The 26730-nt window shown below is 40.7% G+C and overlaps 1 protein-coding gene across 1 annotated transcript; it reads left to right on the top strand.

Moving 5' to 3' along the window:
* The first annotated feature begins 830 nt into the window (after positions 1-830).
* Positions 831-25462, top strand: ZNF831 (zinc finger protein 831). The gene is made up of 5 exons (XM_075012111.1): positions 831-5117; positions 6105-6253; positions 12085-12263; positions 23476-23645; positions 24620-25462. The coding sequence occupies exons 1-5, from the start codon at positions 831-833 to the stop codon at positions 25460-25462; spliced, it is 5628 nt and encodes a 1875-aa protein (XP_074868212.1).
* The last annotated feature ends 1268 nt before the right edge of the window (positions 25463-26730 follow it).

Genomic DNA, 26730 nt, shown 5'->3' with positions numbered 1-26730 from the left:
GCCCAGACCCTTTAAACTGTTGTTGGAGCAGCATTTGGCATCCTCTGGGAAGCTCTCAGGGCTGGCTGGGAGGTGGGCGGGCGTGCTCCAGGCACTACTGGCAGCTTGTTGCCTCAATCCTGCCCCTTTTATCTGAGGCCCCACCCCTTCTGGCATCATCTAGCTGGACCCTCCCCACACCTTGCCTTGGGGTCCAGGCACGTCTGTCAGCCCCTGTTTGTACCCAACATGTTGGCAGGTGTACATATGTAAATTAAATGGACATGAGTGTGTTGTTGAAGACTTGGCCTATAAAGTTTAACTATTAAGCAGATTGTTCAGTGAGAATAACATAATCGTGAATCTTTGAGAGCACTGAAAACTGCTCCTCTAGAAAGTAATTTGGTCAAAGAAATAATCAGATTTATTGTACATTACTGTGCTATATACTATATCTTATACCATTTCCAATATTATGGAAGTGCTTTGATGTCAGTTTGAAGACTAAGATTTTTAATATCGAAGTATCACTTCAGAATAGATTTTAAGAGCTGTGTTTAGTAGTAGTCTCCTTTGTGTTATACCAAACTTTTGTGTGGATTGCTCTGCTTTATTAGCTTCCATCTAACAAAGAGGTGACACTTTTAGTGGTGAATGATAAGATTCCTCTATATGTAAAGTTTATATAAAACATTTTGATATTCTTCAGTATGGAAAACCTTACAGAAATATAATTAACTTTTGCATCTACTATTAATAAACAGCTGCAGAAAATCATGGTTTTCAAACATAAGTATATGTTATATTTGTTTTCCATAGATAACTGAACTGGATAACACACAACCTTTGAAATGGAAGCACAGAGGCAAATCCATTCCACAGTTGCACTAGCTGATCAACCAGTTGAAGTCTCATCTCTTCAGGCTGCACATGGCTCATCAAATATCAGACAGAATTCCGTTCTTCTTCAGCAGGAGCAAGCTCTGCCTCAGACTATATACGTAAAAGCCCTTACCATACCACTGTATCATCCTATCCAACCCGGATATTACCAGTCAAACAACCAGTTAGCAGCTAGTGGAAGCAGCATAAACTTCGACACCAGTAACATGCCCTTAATCCTAAGCCCACTACTGCATTCGGAGAGGACAGATCAGCGTCAGTCAGCTGCTCAGAAACAAGCAGGGCAAACTTTGACATTAAACATAGTTAGTTCACCAGTTTTGCCATCAAGTTCCTGTCCAAATATACCTGTTGGAAGCCCAGGAAAATCCAAAAATGCTGGGAAGTACATCTGTAAACACTGTGGGAGAGATTGCCTGAAACCAAGTGTCCTGGAAAAACATATTCGCTCACACACAGGAGAGAGACCCTTTCCCTGCACCACTTGTGGTATTGCATTTAAAACTCAAAGCAATTTGTATAAACACAGAAGAACCCAAACACATGTCAACAATACCAGGCTTCCCTCGGAGTCTGACAACAGTGGCATATTAGAGGAGAACGAGAAGACAACAGACATCCCGTCACATCGATGTACAAAACGAGACAATGTCTGTGAAAAGCAAGGGTCAGTAATTAAACAAACCATTTCTGAGACCAGTGCCACAGTGGAGACTAAGAAATTTTCATCTATTATTTCACTATCCACACTGAATACTTTATCACTTACGCCAGAAAGTCAGAAGATAACAACTGATAATTCCTGTTGGCCAGGGCCAAGCCAGGGTGCCTCAGAAAGAGAACCAGTGCAAGATCCCCCAAACGTATCTTCTCCATTAGTATTGCCAGACAGTCTACATCAGAGAAGGAAAATACAGGAGCAAAGATTCTCAACAACATATAAACACATTCAGTTGCAGAGGCAGCAAGCAACTTATTCCGATAGGCAATGGGACTGCAAATCGTCTGACTATAAGCTAAAGAAGTGTGAGAGCACTGATTCTGGATACCTGTCACGCTCTGATAGTACAGAGCAACAGATGTTGACCTCTAGCCCTCTGCATAGTCTTTGTGAACAAAGCACAGAACTGGAAAATGAAACTGCCTTTAGTGGCTTAAGGTGTATGGGAGGAAATAGTGCACAAGCAGATTCAGCTGAGAAAGCAACAACCTTGATGCTAGAGAAAAAGAAGCTGGAAGAGCATATCTCAAAATTGATCTCTCATAACAAAGCTGTGGTGGATGATACCCAATTAGACAATGTTAGACCCAGAAAAACAGTGCTTTCCAAGCAGGGCAGTATTGATCTGCCAATGCCTTACACATACAAAGACTCCTTCCATTTTGACATTAGATCTCTTGAGGGAAACAGGAAGAAGAATCTTTCCCTTTGTTCAGCAAAATCTACCTTTACTCCCATAGAAAAAATCAAGCCATCGTTTTTTCATTCAGTCCCCACACAGTTCTCGACAACAATAGACTGTGTGCCTGTCACAAGAAGCAACTCTTTGCCATTTGTAGAGAGCACAAGAGTGGCACATGACAGAGTGGGTAGCTCAAAACTACCATCTCTCACTAGGCAGCCCCTGACTATGAACTCTTCTAGTTTGTTGCATAGCAACAGCCTTTCTACAAGTGCAGTGGATTTTCCTAACAGCCATCCTCGAGCACTTGTCAGACAAACAGCAGTGGATGATTTGCCACTAGGTAACACAGTCTGTTATTATTCTCCTTCTGAGGAGATGAAAGACACTAAAAAGACTGGAGCTGGAGGAGAAGGAGCAAATGCTAAATCTAGGAAGCAAACTCAAAGGAAATTAAAAATGTTCTCTCAAGAAAAATGGCAGATGTATGGTGATGAAACATTCAAGAAAATCTACCAGAAAATGAAAAACAGTCAAACCACCAAGAAACCTAGTCAAAGAGGAAAAAAGGAAACAGAGAATACAGACTTCTCCCCTGATCCAAAGGAAGCAGGCAGTTGTGATGGAGTTACTCAGCCAACGGATGTCAGGAGCACCTCTTTAAGTGGGAGGTTTTCCTCCCCCATAGCCATTTCTACCACAGAATTAAACACTGTGGACTCAGAAGTCCCTCCCATTGGTAATCATATACTGCAAAGTGTCTCCTCAGAGGATAATGCTGGAAGATTTATAGACCTAATGGAAATAGCATGTTCAATAAATGCTGAACTGAGTATAATAAGCAGAACTTCCCAAAAACATGACTGCAGCAACAAACATAACACATTACTAGCTGTAAGCAGTCATGAGACGAGGCTTCAACTTAAGCAGAGAGCTAGTCAATTAAACACTAATGTGCTGAATGCTGATAGTCTCCAAATGCACAATAGTCAATTGGAAGCATCATGTTCTAGGGGAGAATCCAATACAGTTGTATCAGAGAGTGGAAATATTTTAAAAAGTGATAGAGAAACCCAAAATAGTAAAGAAACTGCTGAACATGCACAGATGCCCTTAAGAACACACAACAGCAGCAGTGGTGAATCCACAGAGGTATTCCAAAAGCTACCATCAGAGAGAAAAAAACTGAAAGTTGAAGAGCTGAAAAACAGAGATAATGCAGCTCTAAAATCAAGTTCCAGGCCCTGTAATGAAAATAACGCAGTAGATGAAACAGTGAAATTGGTAGACAGTTACAGTGTACCCGCTGTCACTCCAGCATTAGTTAAACAGTTGACTAAAGAAGGAGAGCAAAATTCAAGTTCAGACACTAGTGACTTGATCAGCAGTGCTGAAGGTACGGACCATGAGAAAACAGTGAAACACCACATAGAACCCATTTATAATAGTGATGACACTGATAACCTTCTCCCACAATCAGCAAAAGTCTCAACAGCTTCAATTTCTGAATTTCCAGTGCCTGATTTAAAGAGAGATGATTGTAGTTCTTTTGCCTTATATAATGTGACAGATACAGAAGCCAAAATATGTCCTGTGACAGTAGGAACAAGAGTGTCACTTCACAGTGTTGATAATGCTGGTATATCTTCCACTAGTCAAAATGTGGAAGTTGGTCAGGTAACTCCATCTATAAAGAAAAATGCATTTCCTCCAAAATACATTCTCAAATTACCACAGGAAGAGAGAACTACAGACCTGTCACTTGTAGTGAGACCAGGGCAGGAGAGCATGGCTGCTATTTCTGTACCAGTTCCACTAACCAAAGCTTTGTACACTGTCAACAGTAGGTCAGTCAGTGCTGACTCTCGTGATGCGTTTTTGTCCCCTTTAGAATTTGAACTGACACACCAGGCCACAACAGGAGGGATAAGTTGGGGTGTACATACGAACTGGAAGGGTCTGGTACCTTGTTCACCAAACAGCTCAACAACTAACTTCCCAAACAAGATAAATGACAGCTTTCAGAACCAAAGCAGCCAGCAGAAGGAGATAATGAAAGACACCTGGAAAGAGACAGAAGCTAAAGATAACTTAAGTGATCAAATGCAAGCAGACAAGAAGTGGATAAGTACAACTGTTTGCTCTGCACAAAACACAGGGAAGAAAGTATGCTTCACATCTGTGTATACAGGTGGCTTTTTCATTTCTGCAGACATCAAAGGAGAAAATCAGGTCTTAGACCATCTTCACTCAGAAAATAACTCTTTAGTAATGACATCCTCATCAGACAAAGGGTCAAGCTCTAGTGGGAACACCGAACAGCAAGTCATGGGATGGGACACAGATGGTAGCTCTTCAGGCATCCTTAAAGACATTTCACCAGTGTTGCAGGATTTACAGTATTCTGTGTGTTCAATGGACAATTCCAATTATTTTTGCCATTCTTCTGGCACATTTTATTGCCACACTCTCAGTACTCAACATAAGGAACTCCCGGCACTGTCCCAAATTAATTTGACTTGTCTCTCAGGAAACTCAAGGATCTCAACTACAAAGAGCTCCTTCCCATCACTAAACGCTGAGCCTCAGTTAACTTGGTGTTGTTTAACCAGAAGCCTTCCTCTGCCTGCTGAGCAAAAGAAGAAAGCTGACTCTGCTTACTCTTCCCTGCACATCTGTAAGAAAAATTCTGGTAGTGAAGTTATGCTGCCAAACTGTGACTTTTCTTTTATCAAAATGAAAAATATTAGCAAGACTTTGACCTATGGTTTGACCACTGGGAACTTAAAAACACTGGTTTCATCCTTTTCAAAGGGAGAGCAGCCATGGAAGGTAATGTTGTGAGTCCTATTCCCTATTTCAGAGCAGGTGCACAGTTCCGCAAGCATATCCTTTCATTAGTAAGAATAGGAGAGTGAAAGTTAGGAGGCATATTATTACAATGTGTATATAAATCTTATTCTGTCTCAGATTAGTGAGCACCTTGAATTAATCTACTTTAACAAAAAAGTGCCAAAATTGTCCTCTTAAAACATGAATTCCAGGAAACACCCAGGTGACTGGATATACAAAATACACAGATTCCACTAACTTATGTTGGGGAATTAAGCATGTCCTGTTGCATGGAAATTTGGCCAGAAAATTTTCTTAGCTAGAAAAGTATGCTTTAACTTTATTGTAACTTGAATATTATAGTAATTGGATTTCTGTAGACCAGAATGTACTTTTTTCTGTTTTAATTTTATATTAGTGTTTGTATTACAGTAGATCTTAGAAACATCAGTTAAGTATAAAGGGAACCATTGTGTGAGGTGCTTTACAAACTCTGTACCAGAATCCGTTTGGCTTTCACTTGAAGTAGTAGTGAAAAATCTTTCCTGAGGATAGATTCAAATTTTAACAGAGACACTTGTGGTCATACTTTATAAAATGTGTTAAAGATTTTGAAGCATATTTTTAGTTTAAGTGTAATTAATCAGTTCAAGAGCTATACAGCTCCTGGATAATTTTGTGAGGTTAACTTTGACCTCACACCTAGCAGGGCAGTACTAGGGAATATATATTATTTTTGCATGGGCCCAGAAAATAATAAAGTTGTTTTATTTTTAATTTTGTAGTTAATATAAAGGTAGTGATGAACTTAAACACACATTGTATGCATACTATTTTAAATGGAGAAGGAACTCAGTAAGAAAGATTATTATTACATTTTTAAATTTAGACAATGTTCTATTAATCTAATCAGTTAATTTCTATAACTCACTCAGAAATGTTCATGTCCTTTGAAATGGACAAGTATAACTTCTTCTGTATTCTCAGCAGTTCAGTTCAATGGAGGCAGGAAGTGGAGCTTCAGAAAATATTTCAGAGCAAGAGAAGAAAGAAATATATTGGAGAAGGGAAAAATTCACAACAAATAAATCCAAGAGGAGCCATAAACAGAAAAAAGCGAAAATCAACCAAAGTTGGTAAATAATGTTGTTTTCAACTTCATCTGATATGGGTGACATTTCACTAAGATAGGTATAAGTTTCAAAAACAAAAACTCTGCTCCCCCAAATGCTGATTAATCAAAACAGAGCAGCATGATGCTCTGGAAGAATGCATGATCATTTTAAAACCATGCTATTTTATACACAAAGTATAAAGCTTTTTAGGCATATTGCAAACGTCAAAGAGGGAGGAATAAGTTGTCAGTGACTACTAACAATCAACTGGTTGTTTATAATTTCAAGAGCAAACAGAAGAATCACCATTTGCTTTTTCCTGGAGGGACCCAAACATTGAAACTATAGTTCTCTGTTGCAGCTGAAGTATACTCTGCAGCATTGTGAAGAACTGTATTATTAATTAATTCTTATTTGCTGTTTGTGGGCTATGCAATTTTTTTTGCTCTTGACAGATGTCACCTATAAATCCACTGCATGGTCTAAAGCATGATGTCAGCCATGTGAGCTGACGATCTGCGTCAAACTGCATTAAGCCCAGGCATTCCCAGTTACTGTAAATAGGGAGAGCAGAATTTCTCTTCAGGATCAAGAAAAGATCTAAAAACTATGCAAAAAAAAAAAAAAACCAAACAAACCCTCCCAGGGTTTGCTGCCATGCTAAGGAAGTTCTCGTTTGTGACCTGGAAGTTAATTTAATCTTTAGTGTAGGTGGGTACAGCTCCCAAAGCTTCAGTATCTGCTTATACTAAATTTAAATTTGCCCTGGCAGAGTGAGACTATACTGGATAAATTTGGTGGTGCTGTTAAGATCATGGGCTGTATTCAGAATGAAAGATAGTGAAATTTCAGTACACTGACAAGCCAGTGTCAATAAATCTGAATGGATGTAACATGAATGAAGTGGCAGAACAATAGGATAGTAGCTGGAAGAGCATCTGACAGAAAGGTGTATCATGTACATTGCAGGTGTGAGGATTTTCCTGTAGTGTTACTGATGCTTATTTCAGAGGAGTGAATCAAAGACTCTCAGGCTCTGAGGCAAAGGCTGCTAACTTAATTTTTCTCCAATAGAGCCACATCTGATCTGGATTTCATATGAATGCATGTCCACATCCTGATTCATCTCCATGTTTGTCTGATGATTAAGCTTTGCTATTATCTAAAACATTGCCATTAATGTGATTGTATCTATGGGCCCTGTCCTGTAATGTGGTTTGTAAAGGCAGAGATCTGCAACTGTGAAAAACCTCATTGAATTAAAATTAGTGGGCCCTATGTAGCAGTCAGAGTCTGTCTACAGAAAGTTCAATCCAGAACCTAGGCATGAAGAGCTCAGTTCTGATGTCCTGAAAGCGGCAAAACTATTGACTTTAACAGAATCACATGATCAGGCCCTTAGGACTTAATTACAGTCTTTGTACTTGTTAGTTCTTGCTCTGGCAATCCCCTTCCCCCATACACATTTTCAGAAATGCTCACGTGACTGTTTTCAGTTCCTGTTTACCACACATTTTTCTCTTATAGAGGAAATGAATTATTAGTGTGGCAGAGCTTTCCTGTGGAACTGTAAATTGTCAAAGAGTTTTTTTTTCTAGTTCATGTTTCATGAACAATCATAATATGGTAAAAAAAAGGGATAGGGTCAAAAAACAGGGTATTACTCCTAACAAACAAAAAGTAGGGCTCTATACTGATAAATTAAAAAGAAAAAAAGTTTGAATTTGTGCCAGAATTGAAACTAGAAGTTATGTTGTATTTCAAATAGATAAAGTGAAGGTGTTATGAAGTATGCTAAGAGCACATTGGTGGTCTCTTTTGTCCCATGGATCCACAAACTGTGAATTAGATAGATCATAGTGGTTGGAAAGAATTTGCTGGGTTTTGTGCATGCTCTCTTGCTCTTATTTCTCTTTCCCATGATCTAATTCCTTAGCTATTTTGGTTCACACAGAATGTATTAAATTCACAAATACACTGTTAAAAACAATTTAGAAAATATGGTCTCAGTCCTTTAATCACTGTTCAGTTAATGGGAATTTTCCCTTCCTCACCTTTCCAGGATTGGACCTAAGGTCATGCATGGGCCAAATCTGCTTCTCTGAGACCTTGTCAGTCAGAAAAATATTTCACTTGTTAAGCAAAAAACAGACTGAACATAGAGAAAGCAGCTCAATGAGCCAGATGCCTTAAAGAGACAAGCAAAAATGGGACTTAAGGCAGCAGTTCTCAAACTGTGCATCAGGACCCCAAGATGATGTTGCTAGGGAACCCAGAGCTAAAGCCTGAGTCCCACCACCCAGGCCAAAGCTAAAGCCAGAAGGCTTCAGCCTGGGGCTTGGGGAGGGAGGGGGTGCAGATCAAGTTACAAGCTCCCTGCCTGGGACTGAAGCCCTTGGGCTTTGGTTTCTCTGCCCAGGGGAGCAGAGCTTGGACAGGTTCAGTCTTCAGTCCCCTCTTCTGGGGTTTTGAAGTAATTTTTGTTGTCAGAAAGAGCTTGTGGTGCAATGAAATTTGAGATCCCTGGAAAGTATGTACATGTAGACTCCATTGTCCACAGAAGCAGATGAACAGAGATAGCTGAAGTCAGTATCAGCAGAATGATTGTCAGCATCTTCGAGTAACAGTTGGATTGTGATGGAAACTAGGAACAGGAAATAAATTTGAAGTCAAGGATAGTACTGGCTAGATTTATGTTACATTTCATGAACACAAGAATATTTTGAATGTAAAATTTAGTGGTTAGGACCTCAGCTACATCTATGTAGCACTAGTGAGCACAGTGCCACTTACTTTAATGGAAATAAGTAGATTCATATCAGCTAAGGATCTGGCGCTTAGTCTTTCAATAGTAACAAAGAGGTTTCAAGAATGAAAGGTAATACAGGTTCTTTTGGCTCCTGTGCCCATGGAGGAAATATCCATATTCACATAATTTCCTGTTATTTGAACACTTCTTGACCCCACATGGATAGCAGTAGAAAGAATTAATTCCTTCTATATCTATTGGACAGACTTCAAACTCTCTCAGAAAAGACTTATTGGGCACAAAACAGACATAAAAACACTCCTGATCCACAAACTGGTCAGCCAACATTTTAATGGACTGGGCCATTCTGTTAATGACTTAAGAGTTTGCGTCTTACTGAAGAGAAATTTTCACACTACTTTGGAATGAGAGGCTGCTGAACTCTCTTTTATATGCAAATTCAACACATTAACACGTGGTTTGAACTGGGATGCAAATTTTCTGGGTTATTATAGGGGCTCTTTTGCATACTTGGCTTAATCTAATTCTTGACTCCCCCCCTCGGCCCCTCTACTCTCTGATTTGCTCTCATTGATTTTTTTTTCTGATTTGTCAACCTCGATTACTATTTTTGGTTCTCTATGCCTTAAATATTGAGTCTGTTTTTGTATGGCTATGGTCTGAAGAAGTGGGTCTGCCCCATGAAAGCTCACCTAATAAATTATTTTGTTAGTCTTTAAAGTGCTACTTTACTGCTTTTTTGTTTTTATCAGTTCTAGTGACACTACTGTGCCTTTAAATTACAGGAAGTGTAATTGTCAGTTTAGGAAGAAATTATCTTAAATTTTTGGCAATTTACACCATGCAACCAAGAAAGAAGAATAAAAATAGAGAAGTAAGAGCTGATCCATGTCATCTAAATAGTTACATTCTGTTAGAGCCAGACTTTTTGCACTGACCTCTTAATCTGTGCACTCATTTTTCAAAATATAATGGAGTGTCGATATTTTACATGGGACATAGCCATTTGAATGCATGGGTCACACAGTTAGGGAGCTAGCTGACAAACCAGCTGGGATGGGCTAGCTATGGGTGCCTTGCAGCAGTGTTGATACACCCTACGTCATTAAAACCACACCTCCCATTGACTTTCACTATGTCTACATTGCCATGGGATTGATGCTGTTGTGACTGAGTCACTGGGTATCAATTTAACAGGTCTAGTGAAGACCTGCTAAATTGATGGCAGAGTGCTCCTCCCTAATTGACTCCAGTACACCACCAGGAACAAAGGAGTAAGATAGGTTGATGGGAAAGCATCTCCCATTGATGCAGTGAGTTGTAGCCAGCACAGTAAGTTGACCTACTATATGTCAACTCCAGCTGTGTTATTCATGTAGCTGGAGCAGAATAACTTAGGTTGATTTACTGTAGTAGTATAGACATAGTCTCAGTGACTTTCTAAAATACATTTGAAAGGATCACTCATTATGACTTGCACAGATGTGAGCTGTAGTAATGTTTTGGAAAGTAGGCAAGTACTTCTTCATCAGTATCCCCAAGGAGACACCTGCTGATGTAGCACATATAAAATTGAACCAGAGGCTACTGGCAGACAAGTTCAGATGTCCTTGTGTGACTCTGGTCTTTGAGGCATGAGCTTGTTTTGACATCTTGCCTGGTTGAAAATCTGTGAGATTCTCTTTTCCAAACTAAACAAAACCAACTATTTCAGTCTTCCGTCATAGGTTATGTTTTCTAGATCTCTACTCATTTCTGTTGCTCTTCTCTAGACCCTCTCCAATTTCTTCACATCATGTGTTGCCCAGAACTAGACAAAATACTTAAATTGAGGCCTAACCAGTGCAGAATAGAGCAGAATAATTACGTCTTTCTCACAACATTCCTGTTATTGCATCCCAGAATCACATGCACTTTTTTTTGCAAGTGCCACACTTCTGACTCATATTTAGCTTCCTTGAGTCGTTTGCCAACAACAGTTTTCATCTATTTGAAATGACAGTGGCTTTTCTAGATATGGATAGGAGTGTCATTCCTCTCCAGTTATCACAAATAAGCTGGTCCATCCCTTTTTTAAAGAATTTTGAATGATATCACTTTGACAAATGTGACAATTTCCTGCACTATGTTTAATTATATTAAGGTCACAAATAACAAGCAGCCCTGTAGCACCTTAGAGACTTAAAAAAATGATTAAGTCATGAGCTTTTGTGTGTAAAACCAACTTGCTCAGATGAATGGAGTAGAAAAATAGAATTTAGGGTTTATATAATGTGGCGGGGGGGAAGAGAGAGGAAAAAACAGGATTACCTGTCAGTAGTTGGACCAATTGATGAACCAGATTAAGTAGAATGTGTCCCATTCCTGGGAATATCAAAGGAAGGAAAATTGCCCTTTGAAAACAAGGTGAACACTTTGTTCAGGCCTATGTTAAATGTGTCAGATTTGCAAATGAATTCGAATTCAATATTCCCCCTGCAAGTGACGTTTGCAAAGAGATTTTAAATGTCTTCCAATATGAATTGGATTTCATTTGCAAATTTGACACATTTAATCTGGGCCTGGACAGAGATCTCAACCATCTTATGCATTACAAAGGCCATTTCCCCACCCTTGATATGTGCATTTTAGGATATTTTCCATGCACATTTGCAGAAATGATGGCCTTGCAACCTGAGTGCTTGGGCAGCCACCTAGGAGAGATTCAAATACCACTCCGCTGATTAGCAGAGTACCCATGTAACAGCTCACTAGGCAGACTCAAACGTGTGATCTCTCAAGCTTAGTGGAGGTGCCCCTACAGCTTGAGCTAAAGGCCCGCTGGCTCTCAGCTTAGGCTGTAGAGGACATTCATTCTTTTTCTATGAAGTGGTCTAGGTACGAGTGCATGGGACAGTTAACCACACATAAGTGTGTGGGTTACGCACAGAGCTGGCAGCAGCTGTTTCTACTGATGATGCACATCCGCACATGGCTCAGTGCACATAAACTGTTTTCCACACATGGATGGACAAATTAGAGGGAACACTGCTTAACATACCTGTTTGTATTTTCACTGAAAATGCTATATTTTACAATGCAGGTCCAAAGGGAGCCACATGCATGGATATGGATACACTCAGTTAAAAACTAATAGGCTGAGCAAGCAACACTGGCTTGCAACCAGGACACTAGATTTTCTGAAAAAGCAGCAGCTGCACCACTCACATGATAGCCTTAATCAAAACAAGAAATGCTATACTCGTGCATTAAGTTTGCAAGGTAAGGATAACTCACATATTTATGTTTGCAAGCATGTAATAGTCTTTCTTTGGTTAATTTTTAATACTAACCAATTTGTCTGATACACATTATCTACTGTATATTTTAGAGTTTGTCTCTATGTTTGATCAGTAAGTTCTCCTAAGTGGTAAAAGCTAGCACCTTCAAATTCAGTACTGAGCTTCTTCTTACAACTTAAAAAAATGTAAGGGATTGGTTATGCCAGGAAATGAGATGTGCCTGGAATGGGATTGCGTCTCATAAAACCACACTGAAAAAAGACAAATCAAGTACAGTTTTACCAAATCAAATACAATTCTCAAAACTGACATAAGTTAGAGAATGTTCAAAGAGACTGAACCAAGATGAGACAAAAATCAGGTGAACCTAGAATAGCATTGCTTCTCAATAAAATGTACAGAAAGAGGTAAAAGAGAAGTTTGGAGTAGGCTGGGTCTACATGGCACGGCTCTCCTGGCAGGTCCATGCTAATGAGCAGCCTTGAAACTGCAAATGGCTGCCCATTAGCATGGTCCCACAGCACATTAGCATTGCTGTGCGAGAGCTTGCTATCAGCAGAGGGGGTGCCGGTAGTAAAGAGGCCATGTGAACGTGACCCTGCCGACAAAAAGCCCCTCTATCATCAGCCCCTTATGGAATTTCCATTTGAAAATTTACTAAAAAAATTACATGTACATTAAATCATTAGCCTGTTTGTTTATAAGCTGATACCCTCCCAAAGATGGATAGTCAAGAATGGGTATTTGTGTTGACTCATTCATAAGCTGACTCTGTATTTCAGTGCTTGATAAACTTCGTATCCCAGCCCATCAGGGTAAGCTGCTGGTGTGCCCAGACATTTTGTTTACCTGAAGCATCAGCAGTCTTGGAGCCTTGCAGCACCCAGTGCCTGCTAATCACTGTTTCCAGCCAGCTGATGGTTGCCAGCATGCCCCTTGTCCCACGCTGCTCCCATTAGCTGGGAACAGTGAATGGCAGCCATAGGGAGTTAAGGGGATCTTTGCCTCCCGAGACTCCAGAAAAACAAAATGCCCTGGTGTGTCAGTGGCTTATCCTGACAGGCTGGGAGCTGAAGTTTCTGCTGTTTCGTTAAAAAAGTGCTAAAATTTTATTTTCAGTTAAGTTGTATATTTGCTATTTTGCAATTGAGATTAAAAAAGTTCAGAGTATTAATACAAATAAAATGTATGGATATTGATAATATCATTTATACCCACACAAACAAATTACTTAGAAACATGTGCTTCCCTAAAGTTCAATTCATGCCCATATAAACAAATCACTTAAAAATCTGTTACTCTAAATTTCAATTCCTGCCCACATAAATTAATCCCTTAAAAATGTGTTTCCTTAAAGTTAAATTCATGCCCACGTAAACAAATCACTTAAAAACGGGTACTTCTCTAAAGTTAAATTTTCCTATTGGTAGCTGTTTGCTTTTTGTAGTATTGTTCTTCCACAAGAATAGATTATAATTACTGGTACTTTTAAAGCACATACAGTATTGTTATTGATTGTAAAATAATATATTGACATCAATACTGCAGCCGTTTAACATTGCAAAGGCTTTGCTTAGTGGAGTATACTGGTTTGAAAGGAATACTAAAAGAGTGGTGCTGAAAACCTGCATGAAATTTGACCTACGCATTTCACGAAATGCAAGCCCTTACAAGCCAATCAGAAAAAGACAATGACCAATAGTGCTATGGCACTGGTGTCAGTTTGCTACTGTGTCATTTGATTTCTTCATGTGTAAGCCTTCTATTACTGGCAGGTGACTGCTAGAAGGGCCACATTCAGTTCCTAGGGGATTCCATCAATAATGCAACCAAACTGTCTCGAGCCCTCACCCAGTAACCTGGGATACTCTCACCTTACCAGCTGGGTGCCTGTAAAGGCAGTTCTTTCCCATTCGCAAGCAGAGAGTCTGAGATAGAAACAGCTTGTTTAATAACAGCAGCCTAACATAAATTTACACAGTGACACATGCAGCATTCCTAAACAAAGAAGAGGAAGACACCATTAAGCAAGGCACTGTTTCCAGAGTCTGCTGAGCCAAGTTCCTTGCTTACTGCTCTTTATCCCCCAACTTACAGAATGTACAACCACCTCAGTTGTCAACTCACATCGCAGTCTGGCCCGTACCAACCCAAAGTTCACAAATACACCAGCATGAAGACTCTTGCCACATGGGGCAGGATCACCTGCCAGCTGCTTGCTGCTCCTGCTGGCTCCCCCTGTTGGCTGCTGGCCCACTGTTCTCTGCCTGCCACCCTTGCCAGTTGCTTGCCTGCTGTTCCCCATCACTTGTCTGCTGCTTTGTGGGTGTGGCTCTAGGTAAAAGACTGTGATTTCAGCTCTCAATGGCATTCAGCTCTCAGTGATTTCAGTTCTCTGTGGCTTCAGCTCTTGGATGAGCCACAAGAATCTCACTATCCACCCGAGTGGATTCTTACAGAATAACTACAAACCCCAGCATTGGTTTGGGCTTTAGTTCTATCTTTGAAGAGCGGCAGCAACAACTAGTCAAGCCAGCTGGTTCAACCAGTAAGCACTCACCTCTTCTGCTCCACAGTGTTCTGCTGAGGGAAGCACTGTGTGATCCACATCTTACACAGCGCCGAAGACTGCCCCATATCCCCACAATAATTTCAAACATTGGTAATATTCCATAATTCTTACACTGGATGATAACATAAATTGTGACTTTACAAGTTGTTTACAATAGGCAAAACACGACTGCTTCATTTGCTACCCCACGGTTCTTTCAAACAAAGCACTTATTCATTTACACAGACACATCCTGAAACTCTTCCCCTTCCAAGTAAGTGATCTGTAAAGAACACATTCCTCAGATTCCTTCTACATTCCTTACACATGCATGTCAAGCACTGGACCTCCTACATCTCAACCTATGTGAAAATATAATGCACAGAATTGATGGAATCTGTAATAAAATTTTGCATAGCCTGTCATCTCTGCAGACATGCCAGTCTACAACGCTACTTTAACACGAACAAAGAACAACAGTAACTTGACAGTGATAAAGCTGTTGGCATTCTTAGATAAAGTCCTATAAAATCTACAACTGATTTCTTTTCTAAGATTTTCATACTAGTATTTAAAATGAACAATGGTGAAATCAAAACAAAACAGTCTGCTTATGGTGGAGCATTCAAACTTAAAGTTGTTGAATATGTAGAAGCAAGCAATAAGTGTGCTGCTGCTTGTGAATTCTGTATCAATGAGAAGCAGGTAAAAGCATGGTGAAAAAAATAAAATAACACTAACAGACATGCCATGAAACAAGAAAAATGTCCAACAAGGTGTTCTTCATTTCCTGGGCTACAGGAAGATCTCAATGTTGACAAAATGGGAGTCATGTCACTAGAACTGGAATTTGTCTGAATGCTCTGTAAATGTCAAAAGACAGCAAATACCAAGCAATAAAGTAATAAATGCTTGTTGCATCAGCAGGCAGGTGTACTTGTTTCATGAATTGTCATGGTCTCTATCTTCATCAAAAGACAGCACAACAGCTGCCAAGAGGTCTAGAAAAAAAAAATGAATCTTTCCAAAGATTTGTTATAAAACACTGAAAGGAATATACATTTGAGCTGTCACAAATAGGAAATATGGATGAAACACCAATGATGTGCCCATCAACAGTATGGTAATTGGCATTGGTGAAAAATCAGTTTTAATTAAATCCACTGGCCATGAAAAGATCCATTTTACAGTGGTTTTATCATGTTTGGCCAACAGATCAAAGCTCCCACCTGTTGTTATTTTTAAAAGGAAAACCTTGCCTAAAAACATGAAATTTCCTGCAGTTGTCATTGTATGTGCCCATGAAAAAGAATGGATGGATGAAAGTGGGACTATTTAATAGCTGGAAAAAGTGTGGAATAAGATACCAGGAGCACTTCTCAAGAAACCTGCTATGTTTGGTTTGGGACATGTTCAGGGCACATAAGACAGATGAGGTGAAACGTGGCCACTTGATGTCTGCCTGAACAAACCCTTTAAAGACAGATTATGCAAAATGTGGTCTGGCTGGATGTGCTCAGGCATGGCAAAGGTGACAAAAACGCATGAATGTTATGACGCCCGAAATAAATCTGGTTGCCCAGCGGGTGAAGAATGCACGGGAGTCCATTTTCTCAGAAATGATAGAAAAATAATTTTGGAAATGCTGAATCAGTAGTTTGCACTTGATGGGTCAAAAGATGACTCCATATTTGTTGATGATACTATGAAGGCTGATGATAAGTACTCTGAGTCTGACATCTACAGAGACAATGCAAGAGCAGCTATGACTGAAGCCCAGTTTAATGAACAGTTTGGTGATTCAGACTTTGAAGGATTTTAAGACTTTTTAAATAAGTACATTAGAATGATCTGAGACTTTAAAATAGTAAATGGATCTTGAAAACACTGACTATAATTTTGAAGGTATGTGAGTACCTATTTGTTCAGTTATTATAAACAGCCTTTTCATTAGATTATGTTAAAATACATCTATTAAAACTTTTGTGTTTTTCTTTTGACTCCAGATTTTAAAATACAGCAGGGTCAATAACCATTGGAGCCCAGCTTTACAGGGAAAGCTTCTTTCTGGCAGTCCAGGACATAGTGTGTGCCTGGAGCATCAGCAGGCATGGAGCTCTTCAGTTCCCAAAGGCTACAGTTTGTTGGTCCCAGCCAGTGGGACCTGTGGAAAGTCACACAGGCTGAGAAATGTGCTGACTGCCACTTCCTGCTGCTCCCATTGGCTATGACTGATGAAACACAGCTGCTGGGAGCTGAAGAGCTTCGTGCCTGCTGATGCTCCAGGCACACCCAACATCCCAGCATACTAGGGGATTTACCTGACAGGCTGAGAACCACCAAACTCATTCATAAACTGACCCTCACACTTACATTAATTTTTTTTAATAAAAAAAAATCAGCTTATGAATGAGTATGGCCGTGTCTACACTAGCCCCAAACTTCGAAATGGCCACGCAAATGGCCATTTTGAAGTTTACTAATGAAGCGCTGAAATGCATATTCAGCGCTTCATTAGCATGCGGGCGGCCGCAGCACTTCGAAATTGACGCTCCTCGCCGCCATGCAGCTCGTGCCGACGGGGCTCCTTTTCGAAAGGACCCCGCCTACTTCGAAGTCCCCTCATGGGAATAAGGGGACTTCGAAGTAGGCGGGGTCCTTTCGAAAAGGAGCCCCGTCGGGACGAGCTGCGCGGCGGCGAGGAGCATCAATTTCGAAGTGCCGCGGCCGCCCGCATGCTAATGAAGCGCTGAATATGCATTTCAGCGCTTCATTAGTAAACTTCAAAATGGGCATTTGCGTGGCCATTTTGAAGTTTGGGGCTAGTGTAGATGTAGCCTGTATGTGGCAAATGGACAAATTTTAACAATACTTTTTTCAAGGAATCCAAAATAAAAATTAATTTCATAAAACAACACTGTATTTGTGAAAAATACAGTTATTTAAATAAAGCATGTACATTTTCTTTTTATTTAAATAAAGCTTAATTAAGTATTCGAGCAACACTGGGTAAATCTGCTATGGCTGAAAATATTGTATTTCCTCCCTTTGCAATACTGTTCTTCTAACCATTAAAGCAAATCAGGCCCAGCTTTTCAAAATCCACATCTGCGTGTGCCTTTGTAAGAGAAGCCGGCAGAATTAGATACTGGGAAAATGTATTATTTGATAATAAACCTGCCTGGTGCTAGACATAGGGTTAAAAAATCCCACTGTGTCTGCAATACAGGTGCAGTTGTAGACAGTGTGTATTCTTGCATTCCCACCCATTTCCTACTGGCTGGAACAGCTGATCAGACAGATGTGATTTCTGAGACACAAGGTACAGCTATCCATCATGGATATGCCCAAGTAGTCAACAACTCTTCAGGGGGGATAGAGGCAAGTGCATAAGAGTTAGTGGTATCCTCAAATACACAATAAGTTTATATTTATATCACAGTCAATTTTATAGTGTGATTCCTGAAATAAAGGAACACAACAACTTTGTTAAGGGCACAAAGGGCCAGCAGCCCCGGAAAGGCTTGCCTTCCATGAGAGCTGTGTTTCCAGGGTTACAGGGCCAGTTCTGTTGAAAAAGTCGATGGAGCATGTGGATGCGCTCTGTTGACAGAGCAGATTGAAAGATCGATATTCTTTATGTGTAGATGCCATCTGTCGACAGAAGTTTTTCCAGGAAATCTCTTCCGATGGTGACTTCTGCCGACAGAGGCTTCCCATGTAGACATAGCCAGAGAATCTCTTATTGTAAATGAGCCAGTCTACTCATGGTTAGACTGTTCCTTCATCTTACATAGCCAAGTGAGGGGAAATGCCCACATCTCCTTATGTACACTTTTGCCTAAGACCAGTCCAGATTATAGTTCCAGCACAAGAGGCATAGATGCATTGTGCCTTATAGGTCTACTGCCTGAGTGGTATCTTGTTCAGGGCCCTGCCTTAAGACACAATAATATCTCATTATAGTTCATAGGGCTGAAAATCTAGGCCATGATATGTGAAAAGCAGGTGTATATCTCATTTGTAATAGAAAGTTAGCACTGACCATGTTGCTAAAATCAGGGAAATTGCAAGGCTGATGTACGATTATATGGGTACACAGAGTGATCTACAGTAAAGCATTTTAAACCATTGTTTTGTTACTTTTAAAAACCAGTTCAGATTAACAGATGTGAAGCACACAAAAGCATAGGACTGTTGTCCCATTCCAGAGCATGAAAATGGAAGAACATATGAAAACAGAGAACAGAGACTTTCATAAAGACTAGGATCAATTAGTTAGTACGTTGCACTTCTATAGTTCTGTTCATCAGGGTTCTCAAAGTGCTTTTCAAATTCTAAGATTTATTTTCCCCAAAATTGAATTTTTCAAGATACCCATTTCCATGAAAAATGTTGAATTTGAGGTTTCATCACAACTTGGAATAAAACCTTTTTTTCAAAAATTGGAAATTCCTTGCAGGAAGAAATTCCAACTTTCAGGCAGCTCCACCAAGTTATCCCTTTTGTGATCAGCAATAGAACATGCCTGCAGCATGCAGCACAATAAATAGGACAATTATCATACAGTTCTAATCAATAGAATATTCTTTTGCTGTCTTTTTTGACTATTTGTGTGACCGCTCCCTGATCCTCTGCATTCATCTAATGAATTTACCTACTTAATGCCAGTAATCTTGGGAGGCCTGAGCTGGTATAGTTGTAATATACAAGAGCTAAGCTGTTTCCTATGATGGAGTCTGCTAGTACTACCTGAGGAAATACTCTACATAAGCTTGAAATCCTGTCTCTTTGACCAACAAAAGTTGGCACAATAGATGACCTTACTTCACTTACCCTGTCTTTCTAATAGTCTGTGACCAGCAGGAGTACAACAACACTTCACACACTACTTGCCACTGCACTGCGGCAAAGCAACTTAACTGTATTAGCTTCCAGTTTCGCCCATTTTCTATTCTGAAATTTGAAGTTCCTATACTTTCTGGCCATTCCTTTAGCTTGCAGTTTTGTGTCTCATTAACACTTCTTACTTAACATCTTTTTCTATTCCCTTGCTCTAACTAACACATTTCGTTCTCCTGTACTACATCTCCCCAATGCCACTAGAAGATAGGGTTTTGTATAAAGATACATGAAGGATATGAGAGGTAAGCAAATTTCAAAGGAAAAAGTATTTAAGATTGTTTATTGGATTCAAACCTGCAAATTTGCTTCAGTGGTATTCATAAGGCTTAAGCTGCTCTCCATAAAGATCTGTGCATGTAAAATTTTGCTTACAAAATAGTCATTGAAAAGAAGGGTTGAAGAAGCATTCACAGAGGAATAGTCATAAAAAGTCAGACATCTTTAATAGTAGATTACAAATAGCAACTGCCCAACACAGCTGCTATGACTAACAGTTTGCAAGGAATCTAGAGGTTAAAGTATACTGTGTGGCAGGGTCACGATCTGTGCATCACAAACACATTCTTCCAAACGAAGCCACAGCACAGAGTGTCGTGGAGACACCCACGCTCGAAGCACTGGCATCAACTAGACGTAGTCATTACTAGGCGTAATAACCTCAAAAACATCCTTCTGACACGCAGCTATCATAGTGCTGACTGTGATACAGATCACTCGCTAGTTTGCTCCAAGCTCAAGCTGAGACCCAAGAAGCTGTACCGCTCTAAACCTGCTGGAAGACCCCGCATTGACGCCAGAAAGACAGCAAACTCGGAGAAAGCTGAAAAGTTCAGAGAGACCCTCCAGGAAAATCTGCGCTGTGGTCCTGGGGGCGCCGATGTGACATCCAAATGGCAACATCTGAGGGATACAGTTTACAACACGACCTTGTCGGTGTTTGGAAGAAGAACTAGAAACGTGAACGACTGATTTGAAGCTAACTCTGATGAGATGATTCCAGTCATTGAAAAGAAGCGCGCTGCACTCCTGGAGTACAAACGCTCACCGAGCCAGAGTACCCAGCAAGCACTTAGAGCGGCCAGAAGAACAGTACAACAGACAGCCAGGTGCTGTGCCAACAACCACTGGCTCCAGCTATGCAGCAGTATCCAGACCTGTGCTGACTTTGGTAATGTGAGAGGAATGTACGACGGTATGAAGAAGGCTTTAGGACCCACCCAGAACAAGATGGCACCTCTGAAATCCAAATCTGGTGAAGTCATCACTGACAAAGCCAAACAGATGGAGCGCTGGGTTGAGCACTACTCTGAGCTGTACTCACGCGAGAACGTTGTGGTTGACGCAGCCATCGATGCCGTCGAGCTCCTACCAGTAATGGACGAACTGGATCAAGAACCGACTGTGGATGAACTGAAGAGAGCCATCGACAGCACTGAAGCAGGAAAGGCCCGTGGCCAGGATGGTATACCACCAGAGGTAATCAAGTGTGCCGCGGACACACTCCTGGAACCCCTACATTAGCTACTGTGCCTGTGCTGGAAAGAGGGTGAGGTTCCACAGGATATGCGCGATGCTAACATTGTAACGTTGTATAAGAACAAAGGAGACAGAAGCGACTGCAACAACTACCATGGAAGCTCCCACCTAAGCTTCACTGGTAAACTGTTTGCTCGCATCATCCTTGGCAGACTCCAGAAGATTGCTGAGAGGGTGTACCCCGAATCGCAGTGCGGATTCTGTGCAAAGAGGTCTACCGTTGACATGGTCTTCTCTCTAAGGCAGCTGCAGGAGAAGTGCAGGGAGCAGAGGAAGCCACTCTACATAGCCTTCATCGACTTGACCAAGGCCTTTGACTTGGTCATCACGGATGGTCTGTTCAAACTGCTCCACAAGATAGGCTGTCCTCCACGGTTACACAAGATGATCCAGTCGTTCCACGAAGACATGAGAGGAACCATCCAATATGATGGCGCATTATCGGATGCTTTCAGAATCAGGAGCGGTGTCAAACAAGGATGCATGCTTGCTCCGACGTTGTTCGGGATCTTCTTCGCACTCCTCCTGAAGCATGCCTTTGGATCTTCAACAGAGGGCATCTTGCTGCACACAAGATCTGATGGGAAACTGTTTAACCTTGCAAGGCTGAAAGCAAGTCTAAAGTGTGGGAAGTCCTCCTCAGAGACATGCTGTTCCCAGACGATGCTGCTGTAGTGTCTCACACAGAAGACCAGCTTCAAAAACTGCTGGATCAGTTCTCCAAAGCATGCAAGGACTTTGGGCTTACCATCAGCCTAAAGAAGACAAACGTACTCGGTCAGGATGTTGCTGAATCCCCATCAATCAGCATTGACAACTATACGTTAGAGGTCGTCCACGAGTTCGTGTACCTCGGGTCCACCATCACTGACACCCTGTTGTTTGACACTGAGCTAAATAGGAGGATCGGAAAAGCGGCCACAACTCTGTCCAGACTCAGCAAGAGAGTGTGGAATAACAACAAGCTGCACACACACACCAAAATGCAAGTCTACAGAGCCTGCATCCTCAGCACCCTCCTTTATGGCAGCGAGACTTGGACCCTGTATGCCCGCCAGGAAAAGAGGCTGAACGTTTTCCACTTGCGCTGCCTCAGGCGCATCCTTGGAATATCATGGAAGGACAGAGTGACCAACACTGCCGTCCTCGAGCAAGCTGGAATCCCAACCATGCACACCCTCCTCAGGCAGCATCAGCTCCTCTGGCTTGGCCACGTCCACAGGATGAATGATGGAAGGATTCCAAAAGACATCCTGTATGTTGAGCTAGCCTCTGGCAAAAGATCTCCCGGACGCCCCCAGTTGCACTACAAAGATGTCTGCAAGAGAGACCTCAGAGAGGCAGACATCGAGCTGGACAACTGGGAAGAACTAGCAGACGACCGCAGCAGATGGAGGCAGGGGTTACACAAGGGCCTTCAGAAGGGCAAGATGAGGATCAGACAGCTAGCAGAGGAGAAGCGAGCACACAGAAAGCACACTAAGGACTTGCCAGACACCCACCACATCTGCAAGAGATGCAGCAAGGACTGTCACTCTCGTGTGGGTCTTCATAGTCACAGTAGACGCTGTAAATGAAGTCCTCAATTGAAACTATAAAGGGCACGATCCATAGTCTGTGCAGCCTGAAGGATGCCTACTAGGCAGGGTCAGTATCTCTCCTGGGCCCCAAACCTCTCTTTGCCTCCCACTGCTGTTTCTGATACTGTTGGCATTCTTCTTAGTCACTCTCTAACTCTCTGTCTGCTCTAGTCTCTTCACTTCTCTCCAACCTTCTCTTCCTCTTCCACTCCTCCCCTCACAGGAAGGCTTTTTAAAAGGCCTGTATCAGAGAGGTAGCTGTGTTAATCTATATCTTCAAAAACAACAAGAAGTCCTGTGGCGCCTTATAGACCAACAGATATTTTGGAGCATAAGCTTTCATGAGCAAAGACCCGTGGCAGCCTTGAGTGGGATAAGCCTCTTCCCCTGCTTCTCCCACTCTGTCTGTGATGAGATCTAATTAGCCAGGGTTGTTTCTGCTTTTACTGCTGCCTCTGACCTGACCCTATCACAATTAGGATAATTCATGTTCAGAATTTATTTAATACGTACATTTAAGTCAAAGTCTGTTCTCAGGTATAAAAAAGAGTTTATGGAAAACTTGTTGAAAACTGTATCTTAATCTTAAAAGTTTCTCCAAATAATTTCTTTCCCAACAGATAATTATCTCCCTCAGCAGGAGGAGCTTTCTTGCCCCACATCAGACAAGCCAGCGTCCAAGGGGAATAATCATAAGAAAGAAGACAGGAATCACAAAAATAACTCAGGAATATTTTCACCTGCTCGACATTCAAGCAACTTCAGGCAAAAGGACAACTTGGATGGAAAAGTAGGTATTACACCTATAATTCACCTATGAATATTTGTTAAATACAGAGAAGATGACATTGAGTTTAGAAAACTTTGATTTTGCCCTCCTATTTGATAACTTGTGCAGTTTTGTTTTGCTCATTTGTTTGTTTCTTACATTTTGTGTTTTCATAAATTCTATAAAAACAGTAATGTGTCTGCAAAAACTTTCAAAGCCAAAATTTAGAATATTTTTGCGGTACAAATATGAAATCTTGAAATGGTATTTCTCTCACTGTCACAGCTACTTTTGGGTTTTAAAGTAATATATTAGAATAAATTATTGCTATTAAATTGATGTTTTATGAAAAGTAGTTATCGTACTTAGGAATCTAAAGCTTCAGATGCTCGTCAGCAAACAAACTTTGCTGTAGATGTATTCCCTGCTTGGCATTTCTATACTGCTGACAAGTAACAGAATAAACCATGTGCTTTTGGCTCCTTAATCCCTCTGTGGTAAACATCCTTTGCAATGTATACACAGTTTTCCAGTGTACAGAAAATTAACCACATACCACATAATGATGAAGTGAGTCAGCAACCCCCCAGTTTCAGCCATAAGCCATAAGCACTTGCTATCTTCTAGCTAAAAAGCAAAAATCAAAATACACACAGACACACCAACAAAAAAAAAACCTCCAACAACAAATAAACAGTGGAGAAATACACAAGTAATTTACCTAATTTCTCAGAGTTTAACAGTCACTGGAGGGATGAATACTTCAACTTGCACTTATGACAAAAAAAAAGTAATATAATCACAGCTGACAAGAAGGACCACATTTATGCTTGTATAACTCAGTTGATATATCAGATATGAACAGTCTTGTAACTGTGTGAGTATAAATAGCATAATTGTTATTTAATTCTCTTTACAAAGGATTAAATTGCTTTGGGTTCTAATTTTTCATGTAAATTGAAATTCATTTCTCCCCCCAAACCCATCTGCTGCAGGATGTTACTACACCAAGTGACAAACATTCAAGAGACAATCTCCCTCTTCAGAATATCTGTGCAACGCCAGGATTACCTATGGTAACATACTTCTGTTCATCACCAACTAAAACAGCCACAGAACAAACAAACACTGACCTGGACATCTGCTGTTGCGTGACTCAATCTCTCATGCTTCAGAAATCATTTCCAGTGGAACCACAGCCAAATGCTTCTTCTGATACTGTGGCATCCTCTTTTTGGTCTTTTCCTTATGATTTTGTAGGCACAGGCACAGGCTGCCAGCATGTTAATATGGGTTCAGAGGTTACTACTCCCCTTTTCTTATGCCCAAAAGCAGACCGCAAAAACATACTTAATGTAGAATCACAAGGTCAAAGTTGTGATGCATTATATCCATTGGTCCAGATCTCAGAAAAGGAGGAACATCCTATGGAAGGAAATTCATTTTCATCTCTGAAGGAGAAACTCACTCCCAGTTCCAAAACTATGTGTTCAGATTCACTGGTGAACACTGTTCCTGAGACATTAGTCACGGGTACTTGCTTACCTAGCATAGCTAATACACAGGGGACAACCCCTTCTATTAGTACTTCTTGTGGATGTGTGGACAAGAATGGAACCTACTTGCAATCAGATGGCCATGGAAGACTTAACGAAACTGGCACTAATACTTTTAAAGAGTCTTCATTTACCATCAGTGCCACAGAGTCCATAGCTAGCCCTGAAACACCTTCCAAAACATACAAAAAAAGAGGTTTAGAGATGATGAGGAAACAAACTCGAGTGGAATACAATGACACAAGTAGCGATGATGAAGACAGACTAGTTATAGAAATATAGCAAACAGGACAGTGTGACACAGCAGATGGATGTCTGATGGTACATTAAGGAGAGAAATGCCATGGAAATTGCAGATCATTGATCTGCCTTTCTGAAGCACCTTCACATCAGAAAAGCCATTCTTGCACAGGATAGGCAAAGTTCTCTCCTAAGAGCAATGGATCTTCTTTGCAAGGACTTAGGCTTCTTTTATACATTTTAATGCTTTTGTATGGAATAAGGAAGCAGTTAAATTACATATTTAAATGCATGATCTGGTCCAAACTCCAGTAAACCTCATCAGTCCCACATAATACCTACAATCCCTAACTCCAACAGACTATTTTATAACGACATTGCAGTGTATTTGTTTACCAATATTGATAAAACAGCAACCAGCCTCCTTAATGCATAGGTTGGTGTACCTTGGAACAAATCATGGGTATATTTTAATCCCTGTGCTCCCCTCTTCAGTAATTATTTCCAGCTTTGCTGGATGTTATGTATGTACATTAAGAGGAATGGTATCTGCAAGGAAAATGCAAAAGAGGGAAACCTCAGACAAGGTGGAAGAGATCTACTGAGATTGAAGAATAACAACTGCAGTACACCTGGGGTCAGCTAGAGGTTTTGTCCCAACACAGAGTGAAGTGGAGGAGACTTGTAGATGACCTATGCTCCACCCAGAGTACAGTTAGTTTAAATAAATAAGTATATCCTCCATGCAGCTATGATATTGTGAGATGTCACACAAATACTGACTTTTTCCATGTTGCACAATGGTCAATGCTTCTTTGTGACATACTGACACAAGCATGCCCTGCTTTGTGTTTTGTGCCTTTTCTGCTGAGATCTACTAAAATATTTTATTTTTAGCTCTAATAAGAGAAATTATGTTGTAAATAGGCAATGTCAATGTTTCTTTGTAATGGAATTTTTAACACAGAGATTTTCTCTGATTCTGTTTTTCAGATTATGTTCTAAAAGCAAGTTAAGTTACAGTGTTTTGTTCTGAAGCTTAACCCAATTGAAAACTTTTCCTGACTTTTCCCATTCCCTCCAAAGTTCTAATAAATGAAAGTTGACATGACATGGATTTTTTTCTAGGATTTGGCATCAGGGTGTTTGCAGCACTGTTGTCATGTAAGTCAACTTCTGCTTTGCAACCCAAAACTTCCTTTGTTTACATGAAGACATCTCCAGTCAGTATAATACCAGACACACTTAGCATTCACTAGAAGCTAGTTTACACTGACAAAATTCGAAATCATTGCCACTGCTAGAGTGCA

The sequence above is a fragment of the Carettochelys insculpta genome, chromosome 17 (genome assembly GCF_033958435.1).
Source record: "Carettochelys insculpta isolate YL-2023 chromosome 17, ASM3395843v1, whole genome shotgun sequence".
NCBI classification, from domain to species: domain Eukaryota; kingdom Metazoa; phylum Chordata; order Testudines; family Carettochelyidae; genus Carettochelys; species Carettochelys insculpta.
This window is presented reverse-complemented; position numbering and strand designations above follow the sequence as displayed.

Bases quoted from the DNA above. Each gene is read 5' to 3' on its own strand.
- ZNF831 (XM_075012111.1), top strand. From the start codon at position 831: ATGGAAGCACAGAGGCAAATCCATTCCACAGTTGCACTAGCTGATCAA. The intron at 6,254-12,084 runs GTAAATAATGTT...TTTACAATGCAG, and splicing joins GCGAAAATCAACCAAAGTTG to GTCCAAAGGGAGCCACATGC. The intron at 12,264-23,475 runs GTAAGGATAACT...CTTTCCCAACAG, and splicing joins TCGTGCATTAAGTTTGCAAG to ATAATTATCTCCCTCAGCAG.